The 14,427-nt window shown below is 35.1% G+C and overlaps 1 protein-coding gene and 1 pseudogene across 2 annotated transcripts in view; both read right to left on the bottom strand.

Annotated features, from left to right (window-relative positions):
* The window catches only part of LOC145263837 (cullin-2-like), a 102,003-nt gene that overhangs the window by 86,440 nt on the left and 1,136 nt on the right, over positions 1-14,427 (bottom strand). The window contains exon 1 of one of the 2 annotated variants that reach the window (XM_080120909.1): positions 2,337-2,502. The exons of the other annotated variant lie outside the window; for it this stretch is intronic. Coding sequence (XP_079977035.1) covers positions 2,337-2,359 — 23 coding nt within the window. The 5' untranslated portion in view covers positions 2,360-2,502. Of the gene's footprint in view, positions 1-2,336; positions 2,503-14,427 lie in introns of those variants that run through there. 2 annotated transcript variants of the gene reach the window in all.
* LOC145263997 (U2 spliceosomal RNA) lies at positions 8,764-8,986 on the bottom strand (annotated as a pseudogene).

Below are 14,427 nucleotides of genomic sequence, written 5' to 3'. Positions count from 1 at the left end.
CTAGGCAGGTAGGCTCGAACCCGAAGCCTTGAGGCCAAGGCGGAAAAGAAAGTGATAGCCTGATAACTTACCGCGACGTGACAAGGGCAGGGGAATTGAGAACCATTCAAATTAAACGATTAAAAATTGAAGTGAATAAGTGACATGTGCGTAAATTTAATGAGGTCAAACATCACGCCATAGGGGAATGAAATCCCGCACTTAATTTTGGCTGCAAGCCAGTTTCTGCATATTTGTTTGTTTCCTCAAAGTGTTGGGGCAAAACTAACTCCCCATAAAAAGGGGAGCGTCCAAATGAATAGCAACTGTCTGATATGACAGCCCCCCCTCCCTGCATTGATCAAAGCTCATTGCTTTCTGGACGTCCCTGGCACGAGTGCCAGACGCATTTGCTCCAAATTCAGTTTCGCTTTTTTATACAGAAAAGCCAAAGAAACACGTGCAGACCAAGAAATAGCGCAAAAATAACAGGTAAAAGTCGCTCAAATAAAAAAGACACTACCTCCTTCCGTAAATCGGAGATATTATAATTTAAGGAGTATATAAAATGTTCTAGGAACTGATCAAAGCTGATTGCTTTCTGAACGTCCCAGCACGAAAGGCTAAGAAGCTGATTTTGCTTTCAATTTAATTTCACTTTTATACAAAAAACACCAACAAACACGCAAGAGGAAGGAATAGCATGAATTTTATAAAAGTCGATCAAAGTAAATGTAGACACGATGTTCCTTCGCAAATCATAGATATTATAATCTAAGGAGTATATAAAAAGTTCTAATAGTACCCACTCCTCAGAGAAGCCCGGCGAAAAAAAACTTTGCTAGACATACAAAAACGCGTGCGCCCATTTTGTCATATATATATATATATATATATATATATATATATATATATATATATATAGAGAGAGAGAGAGAGAGAGAGAGAGAGATGGTAGCAAGAGTCTATATATATATGTATATATATATATAGATGGTAGCAAGAGTCCAAAATGAGAAACAAGAGTATGATTGATGAAGAATGTTTTATTTTCGGTTCGCACAGTCACATTTTACTGTACATGGAAACTGAAAGATGAAGTAATAATTTTCTTTGACAGTGATGTAAAAAATGTTAATTCGATAGGAAGAGAAAGGACTGAAATTTTCCATACGCTTACATCTATTTACCTTAAATCCAGTGCAGTTGTAAAAGTAATATATACATATGTAATTAATATTAGTATCATTTATGACAACAAAATTTGCTGATAAACTTGTTGATTACTCAGTAATCGGCCGATTATCAAAGGCCAATTAATCAGTAATCGGCCAATTTGATACTTGGTACAACCCTTATATATATATATGATGATTGCAACATCTTGTCAGACGAGTGCCACTCCCTCAGACATTTAAAATCCATGAGCCCAAATGCCTGAGGGAGTATCTATACAAATATGATGTTACAGAGTCTTAGCTTTGTACGACAGCTAAGTCTCTCTCTCGGTTCAAAATGTTCAGATCCAGCAACAAGCAAGAGCAAGATAGCCAGCAACAAATTAAACTGCAGACCAGCTTAATGCGGATAATGGTCTTCCGCTTTATGGTTTTTTAAATCAGAGATTTGCTTCTCCTAGAAAGGTTGCCTTCACCACGGCTTACGGGAGCCCTATCCACCCCAATACACACACACACACACACAAATATACACGGTGCTAGTTGGCCGTTGACCCAGAAAAAGAGTTCATTCGCCCTTTGGAAAGTCTTGTTTTTAATCCTTCAGGGAGACTAGCCGCCCTCCTCACCAAACAAGTCTGGTGGGGGAACCAGTTTAGTTGCCGGTGACCCGACCATGAGGCAGGTAGTACTGGGTTACATGGTACCAGTAGCACATGACATGACCTGACATATATATATATACACACACACACACACACACCTGAATAATTAGGTTAATATTTGTTAGATATATTAATAGCATGATTACCCGACTTTGTCAGAGAGTATAGACAACAGAAAAGTGTGTGTAACATTTTTCTTTCAAAACTTCTTTTTTCTATCTCCTGCCTTCTTTGGAAACTGGAAAAAACTATTGATGAATTACTACTTATTGAAAAAAAATTATTTTTTGAATAAAAATTGCCCCAAACAATGCCCCTTACCCCCAATGATTATGTTCTTGATTTCTCCCAAAAAAAAATTTCAAGGGGATATGAAAAAAAGAAAAAAAAAAAGTTTTGCCAGTGTGTATTATGTAGTTCCTGACTTTTAGTTGATCAGACACAGACTATTAACAATATGACATGATCTATATTTATGCAAACGTTTTGTAATATCCAAATATTTTTTACTCACAATAATTTTCTGTATATATCCATTTTGTAAATGAATATGACGGAAGCATTGATGAAATATAAACCAGATCAAGCAAAATTCATCCAGGTCTGTTTTATGTGGAAAATATTCAGATCTCCACAAAAAGTAGCTCTCTGGAAGTGACAAAAACAAAAACTGCCCCAGTCGAGAAGGATTACTCCTCTGACCGGGGACAAAACAATTTAAACTTCAATCCCAGCCCGAAGGCCAGGCAACTTCAGAATGAACTTAGCTCATTCGTCTGTGTGTGTGTGTTTGTTTACTTGAAAATGGATGACATCATAAAAGATGCAGAGCAGCTTTGTGACGTCATCCATTTTCTGCTGTTTACAAACAAACAAACATTCCAACTATGCACCAAACTCATCATCATCTTTAAATCAGAGTCGAGATGGAGTTCACATACTCATGCCTGATATTCCGGTCCCGCCTTTCAACATTCACATCTCTTGCAATGACATCTGGGTATGTGAGCATTCTATTTCTGGAGCGAGTAGTAGGGTTCCACAGATGTAGGGAAGGAATAACTTCAATTACTTCTCTAGTACAATAACCTGCAAACTGAACGTCTTGCTTTGGCCAATGAATTGGTTGGTTGTTTTACGGCATATCAACCCTTTTCGGGTTATTTAATGCCGAATCCAAAGATTTTGAAGAAAAATTTTTTAATAGAATATATTTGTTTTCAAGTCGGTTTCTATTTAATCCATAGTTGGGACCCTAACACGTACTACCACTCTGGGTCAGAGTGGACCTGGGAGCAATGGTAATTAAAGGGTGGCTCCACACTCTCCAAAGCCCGCAAGCTGGGGCCTCACCACTGGATATAGTTTAAGGTCATATCCAGGACCATTGGAAGATCACCATAGATTTGTTGTTTGGTTAGATGGGTCTGACAGTATTATAGTATCATCTGTTATACAGATCATCACCACTAGCCTCTTGTTTATTATATAGATCACAATTGGTCCGACTAAGTTCAACCCTTTCTTACCATGTGGCAGGAGTGGTGTCAACATGGCTGTGTTAAAGCTGTATGGCTTACAGGACTTTAGTTAAAAAAAAAAGAAAAAACTAGGAGGAATCAATATCACAATCCATCATCATCTAGTTATTTTTGCCTTTGTCAGTCAGAAACCCACAAGTTACAATGACATTTCTGTACATGTGCAACCACCATCTCTTTGTGTGTTCTAAATCAAACCTTCCTCGACTTTCTACGCAACACCTTGCTATTCTGGGTGTTAAGTGTAAAAATCTTGAAAATATAGCAAATAGCTATGGCCAAAAAGGAAGACTTCATGCAGACCAGACATGCCTTTGTGGGCTCTATGCAGAAGTCAAATTCAATAGCAACCACAAAAATCAGAAACAGCCAACAGTTACAACTGCTGCTGCTTTCAAGTAAACACTCAGATTCTTGGCATTTAAATCAGCAGCAGCCAGCAGTTATGGTTGCTACTGATGCTGCTTTTAAACAAATATATACAAATTTATAAGACAACATATTGTGAAAAGATACAATAAATGATTAACTATTCCCTGCATAAGTTAGTCTAACCAAGTTAATTAAGCCAAGTGAAATGACCAAGAGATTCCTCCCTCATTCTTCATACAGGCAAATTGAACACACACATCGAACACAATGGCTGCATACTTAGAAAATGATCTCTAGTTTAGAGTAAAATGAGGTCAAAAATGAACGGTCACATTTAATGCTAGCAAGACAAAGTTCCTTTTCATTAACTATTATACACAAACTTTCCAACCACCAACTGCCATGGATGATAATACACTTTTCGAGTCAAATTTTGGAAGGAGTCAATCTAAAAAACCAAAGCAATATATAACTAGCAATACACATAGACGAAAAAAACCAAAGCACTTCAAGTCTTCAAATTACTACTGTTTTGTTCGGAAACGAATATACTTTCAAATGAATTAATAAATATGAATGTACATTATATATTTTAAGAGTTTTAAGCAAATAAAGTGATAAAAATGTGAACGTCATAAAATGGAGTTTTCGGTAAGGTTTTGTAATGACCCCCCCCCCCTGATTTCTAAATGCTCATACCATAATTGTATGAAGAATTTCGTCATGAAATTTGGGAAACAATCAGAAGAGGTATTAATTTGAATACTGTCAAGTGTCTGAAATATTTTTGACCATTTCTTTTTTTGTTGTGTTAAAAATAAGACTTTAATATGAGTATCGAACATTTTGAAAAAAAATTTCTTCAGACACTCACTAGTAAGTAAATCAATCTTTTTACTATCTTTATCAATTAAAAGTATTATTCTATGTTGAGTAGGACCGCGGTAATTGATAATAATTTAAAAGGACCTACCAAAAAAAAAAAAAAAAAAACGTTTCTATTTCTCGAGTTTGGACAAATGTAGTATTAGTAGCAGCAGCAGCAGTATTAGCAATAGCAGTGTAAACACGCGTTCTTTAATTTTTATTCACAAACAAATTAAGAAAAACATGAAAATATGAATAGAAATGTTCTTATATGTTTAATTAGAGCTATTTTGTTATCAGAATAACATTAGTTTAGAACTATTCCGTTTTCAGAATGTATAATAACAATCACAACCAATTCGGCATTATGAATCCGTTGCAATTTCTCACATTTCTGGTCAAATTTAAAAACATGGTTAAAAAAACAAAATAAACTTTTGCAGATATATAGCTTGCATGCACTTTTATTCATTGCATTAGTTTTGAACAGCGAATTAAAACAATGTGTTACTGCGAACAACCACAAATATTTTTTCAAAATCAAAATAAGTATCAAAATCTCGTTTGTATTACTATTCACATATATTCAAAAAACAAATATATAACAAATAAATGTTATCAAAGGCAAGATAAGTTACTTTTTTACCTAACTGGATATTTTTTAGTGTTTTTATTTAATGTAACATGCTTATTCAGCTGGAAAAACATACAGTGTTTACTGATGTATTGGAAAATTAAAAATGGTGCCTGAATCTCTCTTTGACACTGTAAGTTTGAGAAAAGGAGTTAAAAATAAAATACTATACAAAATACTGTTAAAAACCCACCGAATATATGTCAGCCTATGTCACGGTAACATATATTGAGCAAGTTTCTAACAGTATCTTGTCTAGTTTTTTATTTATAACTCTTTTCCTCAAACTTACTGTTTCAAGAGAGTCGGGCGCCATTTTAAATTTTCCAATACATTGGTAAACACCGTTTTTCGAGCTGAATAAACATGTTACATTAAATAAAAACATTAAAAAATTATCCAATTAGGTAGAAAAATAACTTATCTTGCTTTTGATAACATTTATTTGTTATATATTTGCTTTTTTTTTGTTTTTTGATAATCTTTTTAAATCTATGTGTATAGTAATACAAACCCTCAAAATCTATATCAATATTCTTGAAATTTTAAAAGCTGTTAAAAAACACATCAAACTACAATTAGGAAGCTTTTTATTTCGTTATATTTTTTTACTTACTGACAATTTGAAAGGTATTTTTGCGACTTGCTCAAGCGTAGTATAAACGGCCTATGGAATAAATACCTTCAACCTCGAAAATAGAAATCAACAAATTTATGGAATCTTCTTCAAAATTTTGTAACGCAGCTTCTTATTAAATTAAAACTAAATATAACATTTGCTGACTTATTTACCTATCGAATACACACGCACACAATATATATATAAAACTTTCTAAGGTAATAGTGGAAACCCTAGAGGAAGATTTTCAGTCTGTAGTGGAATGGGTTCAGAAATGGATGGTTAACGTTCAATACTGCCAAGACAAAACTTCTTTCCTTTAATAATTACAAGAAACCTTACCAACCACCAATAGCTATGGCTAAAGATACATTACCTGAAAGTACTTCCTTCAAACTCCTTTGCTTAACGTTCACAGGAAACAGGAGTTGAAATAGATACATCGAGATCATTGCCAAGGCTGCTGCGAAGAAGGTGGGCTCTTTCTACGAGGGGCGTGCAATAAGTAATGCATCTGACCCACTTCCAGTTGTCTAATCTAGCTATAATTTTGCATGTGCAATGATTTATATCTCTACGGGTTATGTGGCAAATTACAGCTCTGAACTAATTGTGGTTTCTGTTTTACAGGTGTTTGAACTGAGTCAGGTGTGAAATGGAGCCTGCTGAATGTCAAGCAGTGATCCGGTTTTTGTATTTGAAAGGACACACACCACAGTAGACTTTGGATGAAATGAAAGAAACTTATGGTGATAATGCCCCATCATATGACCTTGTAAAACGCTGGCATCATGAATTCAAACATGGCCAGAAGTCTGTGGAAACAGCTCCCAAACCTGGTCGCCCCCCTCCCTTCTGCCATTGATGAGGCATCTGTCCATCAAGTTGAGGCTGCCATTTTGGAAGATCGGTGCATTACTATTTGCCAAATAGCCCAAGATGTCAACATTAGTACATGGTCTGTGGAAACTATCATTCATGACCATTTGCATAAGGTGTCTGCCAGATGGATTCCCAGGTTGCTCACACCATTCCAGAAGTGAGAACGCGTTGAGTGCTCAAGGATGAATTTGGAAATGTGTCAAGAAGATGAGTCAAGGTTTTTCAAAAGACTGATTACACAGGATGAAACCTGGGTCCATCACTATGATCCAGAGACCAAAGCCCAGTCAATGCAGTCAAAGCACTTGGACTCACCACCTCCAAAGAAGGCAAGGGTGCAGCCCTCCACTGGCAAGGTCATGCTTACAGTCTTCTGGGACCAGGAAGGAATAGTGATGACAGATTTCCTGGCAAAGGGTACCACAATTACAGGAGCCTATTATGCTTCACTTTTGAGGAAATTAAGGGAAGCTATCAAAATCAAGAGGCGGAGCAAGATCAGCAAAGGCACCCTCCTCCTACAGGACAACGCTCTGGTCCACAACTCGCATGTCGCCAGATCAGAAACACGGGCGTGTGGTTATGAAATCTACCCCCACCCTCCCTACTCTCCTGACCTTGCACCCTCTGACTTTCACCTCTTCCCAGCCATGAAGTTGTTTTTGAAAGGAAAGCGTTTCCCAGATGATGCAGCCTTGTTTTCTGAAGTCACGTCATGGTTGGAGGACCAACATGGAGTGTTCTACAAAAACTCCAGAGCTGCATCAAACGATGGGAGAAATGCATAACTCTGGGTGGTTCCTATGTAGAGAAAGACTAATAACTGTGTCAAGTTTCATTGCTCTACTACTATGGGAAGTGGGTCAGAGGCATTACTTATTGCACGCCCGTCGTACCGTGCTAGAAAGTTACTCATGCCTGAAAGTATCCTGTACCTCTACAAAATCACCACCCATGTATGGAGTAAATCTGGGCTGGTGCATCTGCTACTAGTTTCTCGCTCCTGGACAGGGTCCAAAAGAGTCGCCAACCTGATAGGTCCCGAACAGTCATCTAATCTTCAGCCCCTGTCTCATCAATGAAATATTGCATCCTTGTTTTGCAAGTATTTTAATGGTGGATGCTCTGACAAACTACAAGCCCTTGTACCCCACCTCGACGAAAATACCCCCGACAAGCAGCAAAATCACAGTAGAGATCCCTAGATGTAGAAAGGAATTCTACTCTAATATCTTCTTCCCCAGAACTGCTAGACTTTGGAATTCTCTTCCGGTTTTCTGCTTCCCTAACTGTACTGACATGTAAAAGTTCAAGTGTAATGTGAACAGACATCTTGCTGCTCAACTCCCTACATACTACACCTGCAACTTTGGTCCCTGATAGTAGTCCCCCTACATCAAAGTAGCAATGTGCCTTGTTTGGGGTGAAATGTAATTAAAAAAAAAAAAAAAAAAAAAAACTCATATGCAACGATAATGATTTGGGTGAAGAAACTCCTCTAACATTTCAGGTATATCTCTGAAGAGAACAAAACAAAAAAAACATTGGTGCGACTAGAAATATATCAGGTTACACACTCTAATCAGCCTTCATGCAAATCCACATATCTATCTCCCTGATTGTCATGAGAAAAAAAAATTAAGTTCCAAGGAGTTTAATGGATTTAATAAAATGCTCTACCAAATGTAAACAAGTTAATGTAAAGATGTAAACATTTGTACATGTCTACAAAACAAGCTACAATGCACAGGTATGTGCAAATGCTGTGAAATTAATGGAAACAATGTTGTAAAAGATGACAATGATATAAAAAGTGATGCTTCTTAAATAAAATATCTTATTTTGTTTTTATTTTAATTTAAATTGCCTTAAATGATCGTTTCATTTTTATCAATAAGATTGTTTAAAACTTATGTTCTTATTTGTAACTTGAAGAATCAAAAAGAAATTTCTTTTGAATAAAAGTTGACAATTATTGTATACTAGCATGGTTGCCCGGATGTTTGGAGGTGTGTGTTGAGGAAAAAAAAAAAAAAAAAAAAAAAGTGGTAGTACCTATTTACTATGCCTCCCCACGGGACAGAGTTAGACACCAGGGTCGTTTTTTAACGTGGAGAAAAGGTACAAAAATAAAAATTGTCTCAGTCGTGAAGAATTTCTCCTCCACCGAAAGAGAACATGAAATGGAAGTGCAGCATCTGAAGAACAGATACTACACTTTGATCTTGACCAAAAGGCCAAAAAGTGGTAGTAGGAAGGAAGGCTCGAACCCGTACCGCGAAGGAGGAAAAGAACGTGAAAAAAACTTGACGTCTTTGCTGTTATGACCAGTGCCAAACCAGAAGTGACGTAGGTTTAAATTAAGGCTAGACAATCGAAAAGAGAGGATGACTTTCAAAAATATCGGCGAAAAAAGCAACCCCTCCCTGTTGAAAAGTGCCTAGTTGAGGGTGAAGAAATTAATGTTTTTAGCCAATTTTTCTGTATTTGTCGTCTGGTGAAAATCCGTCCACTCTGTCAAAAGTTTTAGACAGACATGCAAATATGCATGCATACATGTATATATTGGTAGCTCAAATTTTCGACCCAAACCGATTAAAAAGCTTGCCCTATCTTTGAATACCCTTTATGTAAAATTTCAAATGTTTAGATCAGAAACTGTCTGAGTAATTTGGTAGAGACCGCAGAGGTCAATTTTTTTTTTAACTTTGACCCCTATTATGACCCCTTAACATTTGTTTTAGGCTCAAATCAAATTATTAAGTTAGATCCATGTCCAAGGAAGCTATATCTAAAATTTCAAGTGTTTAGACCCAAAATTGTCAGGAGTTTGGTAGAGTTCTCAAAGGTCAAATCGTTGAACATTGACCCCTTAACAGCCAAATTTCTGTCCAAAAACGTATTACAAAGATCTTCCCCAATCTCAGTACCCTGTATATCAAATTTCGAGTCTGTAGACTCGAAAATTGACAGAGTTATTGCGTAGGAAAATGTACACAGACACACATACAGACACGTTCACTTTTATAGATATATAGATTTGGATGAAGAAACCAACTTGGAAATTATGAAAAAACACAAATATATCTAAACTTAAAATAATGTCTATGCACAACACGAACAGAAGTTGTGCGACTGCCTGACAACAAAGATTAACCAAAGTGTTATCTGGACTTTGTTTCTCCATATCATGAAGTTATGCCATGGAAACATTGATAACTCAAAAGCTAAAGACTGAAATTGTAGACAGTGATTGGTGTTATGAAATGGCATCAGATTAATACATTAAAATTTTTAAATCGAAAATTGAACTATCATAAAATGTTCAGCTTTAATGAAACTTTTCAAGTTCAAAGCCATATTATATGGAGGGCTACAATTTAGGCAAAGTAACGAGTCTCTACAATGAAGAGAACCATAGTTATTTCCAAAAGTATAGCTTTCAAATTTTCTTTGACCTTGAAACTAGATATCTAAAAATTAAATCAGTTCTAATTTGGATCCTGATCAATATTTGAACCAAGTTTAGTGATGATTATTCAAGCAATGTGAACTCCAGATTGTACCAAAATAAACAAACACAGCTAACATAACCTCCTCCTCGGTGGAGGAAAAAAACAACTGTAATTTTGTGTGAGGAGTCATATTGGTAGAATATAAAAGCCTCTACATGAAAAATATCAAAATTTAACAGAAAATCTCTTTTTTGTATACATATAAAATACTGAAGTATTGTAGAAAATGTCTGAAAAAAGGCTTTTTTAGATTAAGTCCAATATCTATATAATAAATAATGAAGAATTTAATTGGGAATAAAATGCATGTAACTACATGTTTATTGGTTTGGGTGTTACTAGGGTTTAAGTAAGTCATTATGTTGTATTTGAATGATTGTCAGCCATTTTTAAATATGGCTGCCGTTCTCACGAATGCGCAACATTTATGCTTGTGAAAAATAGTTTGATGTTCACGAGTCTATTGGCATTCATTTGCCACAATTTTTTTCTTCCACCCCCAACAGAGGTCACAGAATCAAAAATCTAGAGGGATTTTGACATTTGGGCGCATAGTCTACAGGACTTGGCATGGCCCAAAAAAATCCAAAGAGACATAGGCTTCACTTCAGAAGAATGCTACAACTTTGTACCCTTCTCTCACTGGCACCAGATCTCCCACAACCTGACCCGTTGAACTACTTTGTTTGGTCATACATTGAAAACATCACCAACATGACTTCCCACAACACCAAAGCCAGCCTGATTGCTGCTATCCAACGCTAGTGGAAAAGGCATGCTCCCAGCTCCGGTCCTATATCGAGCCGGGGGTTGGAGCTAAAGGTGGCTAGATTGAATAGATGTCAGCTTTACTATATAATCAAGTTATCTGAATTGATTTTTTTCAATAAAAATTTTTTAAATAAAGCTGTAGTGTTGTTTTTGTTTTGTTTTTTTTTGTTTTTTTTAGAGCGACACATTGTTCCACCATGTTTCAGTCAGCCAGTTACAAGTAACTAGATTATGGACTAAACTTTTTTATGAGTAATATCGCCTGAAAAGGTTACTTGTAACTAGCTGACCGAAACATGCTCATGAATGTGTAGCAACATATATATCTACCCGCCATTCAGAAGCTATTAATCTAGCTCTATGTATTTTTTTTAAATGTATAAATTAAATATTTGCAATGGTTGTCCAGAATTTTTTCTACAAAAAAAAAAAAAAAAAAAAAAAAAAAAAAAAAAAAACTACAGAAAAATCTTTATGATGGAAAAAAAATGTTGTATTCCAAAAATCATGCAAATTGATACAGCAGTTTCATTTTTATTATAACATCAGGTAAATTTTTTTTTTTTACATGGAGGTTACCACTTATCAAGGCCTGGAAGCCACTGGGAGATAAGGGTTATTGCGTGTACAGTAATCAATGGAATAGTATCGTAGTAATCATTAGTATTGGAGATTTGATAAAGTGTCTTACTTAAGGGGGCGGTTGGTTGGTTGGTTTTTGTTTTACGGCATATCAACCCTTTTCGGGTTATTTAATGCCGAATCCAAAGATTTTGAAGAAAAATTTTTTAATAGAATATTTTTGTTGTTTTCACGGCGGTTTCTATTGAACCCATAGTTGGGACCCTAACACGTACTACCACTCCAGGTCAGAGTGGACCTGGGAGCAATGGTAATTAAAGGGTGGCTCCACACTCCCCAAAGCCCACAAGCTGGGGCCTCACCACTGGATATAGTTTAAGGTCATATCCAGGACTCCCATTGAGGGACTTTTACCCTCTGCAGGGGGGCAGTCGGCGTATTCTAATGCCCCACCAACAGTGCCTTAAGGGGGCAGTTCATCAGAAATTTGTTTATGTTGGACTTGAAGACACCAAAGTTGTAGTCAGGTGGGAAACAGGCAAACGGAAGAGAGTTCCACACAAATTTTTACATTAGTTCCACCTACACAATTTTCGGTACTTATACAGTTTAATCAAGTTTCATTAAAAAATGAAAATATCGAAAAAAGATTGTATTGTATGTACCCGTTATGGAATGAAGTTCTCCGAAAAAAAATTTTACTTAATTTGATCAAGTATTTTTTTTTTTTTTTTTTTTTTTTTTTTTTTTACAGCGAAAAACAATTTGTTATGATACTGAGCAAAAGGTTCAATTTTTATGAAGAAAAGCTAGATTGGGAGGGAGTGTCTGCGCTTTAAACCGAGTTATCTCCATGTGGCGTTTTCAAAAAATTCAAAGATGTCTACCTTCAATGTGCTGTCATAAAAATGTGTTTTTCTGCTGTAAATAAAACAAAACTACTTGATGAAATTAAGTGAAATTTTTTTTACAGAGAACTCCATTCCATAACGGATACATACAATATAACCTTTTCGCTATCTTCATTTTTTTAATGTCTTGATTAAACTTTACAAGTACCCAATTTTCTTTAAAATGACTTGTAAAAGTTTTCAACTATACTGAATAAGAAAATCCCATTTAAATTTTGCAGAGACAAGTGGTTTTCGAGATATAAAGACCTGTATTATGCACTGTAATTCACTGGTCACCATGTTTACATGTGCACGATAAACTAATCTACTTCTCTACAACTTACAATGCCATCCCCGCCAACTTTTTTTATATAGTATTTGCGGGTGGGTATGCTGACAATGAATATCACAGTTAAATTTGAGGCAAATATTTTTTTCAATTCCCCTCAAATGGGGTGTTTTTTCCAAAAGCCGTTCTTAATGTGGGGAGGTTGGGGGGTGTCAATTTCAAAAGCCGTTCTTAATATGGAGGTTCGGGTTGTCTATTCCGAAAGCCGTTCTTAACGTGAAATTACTCAAGGAAGTGAAAAAAGTTGTAATTGTTTTGTTTTACATGTATGCACATTACTAATTTCTCGGTTGTGGAAAAAAAAAATGGATTTGTTTCCACTAGGTGGCAGTGTCGAATCTACAAAATTTAAATGAGATTTTCTTATTCAGCATAGTCGAAAGCCTTTAAAAGTCATCATTTTAAACAAAATTATGGATGTGGACCTAACGTAAAAAAAAAAAAAAAAAAAAATATCAAAACTCATTTTTAAATGATTTAACGTAACGTGATTAATAGGAAATCGTAGGCATTACATGGTTGATCTTTCAAGCTGGAATTATTGTGGAGCTACTTTCCTGTTTCATCAAGATGGTGATATGAGACCAGTGAAGTCAGTCCACGGTGCGGTGTGCTTATACAATGAAATTTGATTTTCTTTGTTAAAAATAAAGCTACCTGATCAATTTAGATAATTTTTGGAATATAACATTTTTGTTTCATCACAAGTAAATAAATCACTTAATTTTCTGGACAATAATCGTCCCTCAAATATAAATCTATTGAAATTTTAAAAACGAAGTTTTAAGGTAAATTACCTCCCCTGAAAATTTTAAATATATATTTCAAGAAATGTTGGATAATTTATTCCATTATTATTATTAATAATAAATCTATTGTACTAAAACGGTACTCACCCCTAGGTGGGTTGAACTGGTTTCCTCTAAAGATTCATCGAAATATCAAATTCACAATGCTCAGTTGCTTATAATCTGATGTTTGACAAAATAAGGAGTCAATGTAATAAGCCAGTTTAAGCCACGTGGTAAGTAAAATAAAAATATTTATTTTAAGAGGAAGTTATATATATACTTCCTTATATATATATATATATATATAAAGAATAAAACTGGTTTAATTGTGGCATAAAAACAGTTAAAATATCTCACATTTTGAAAACTGATTTGCCTTAATTCCTGTTATAGGAGTGTTTACTTGTTCTTAAGTTTATTTTCTTTATTAAAAGCTTTTTTCCGCAGGACCATCTCATTTTTTTTTATGTTGTGTTAAGTTATTGGTTAGTTATTTTTAACTTCTTTATCGTACCTTTTAAATTCGTTGAATTCTTTTACAATTTTTTTTTTTTAAAGTACATATGGGTTTGCGCGTTCGCGCGTACAAAATGGCCACCAGCGATTCCGGAAAACTACTTGTTTGCGCCAAATTTAAATGCTATATTCGTTTTCAGTATACCCGATTATTGTTAATGTGGAAAGAAAGTAAAAAATTACGTGATATTTTAATAGAATTGAAATAGACTTTGGTGTTTATGCACTTTTTTTTTTGAACCGCGTTAGTTTTAAATAGTATTTTCAAGTTAA

This window comes from Euprymna scolopes, chromosome 39 (assembly GCF_053919585.1).
Source record: "Euprymna scolopes isolate OS-2025 chromosome 39, ASM5391958v1, whole genome shotgun sequence".
Taxonomy (NCBI): domain Eukaryota; kingdom Metazoa; phylum Mollusca; class Cephalopoda; order Sepiida; family Sepiolidae; genus Euprymna; species Euprymna scolopes.
Note: the sequence above shows the minus strand (reverse complement) of the source record. Positions and strands in the feature narration are given on the sequence as shown.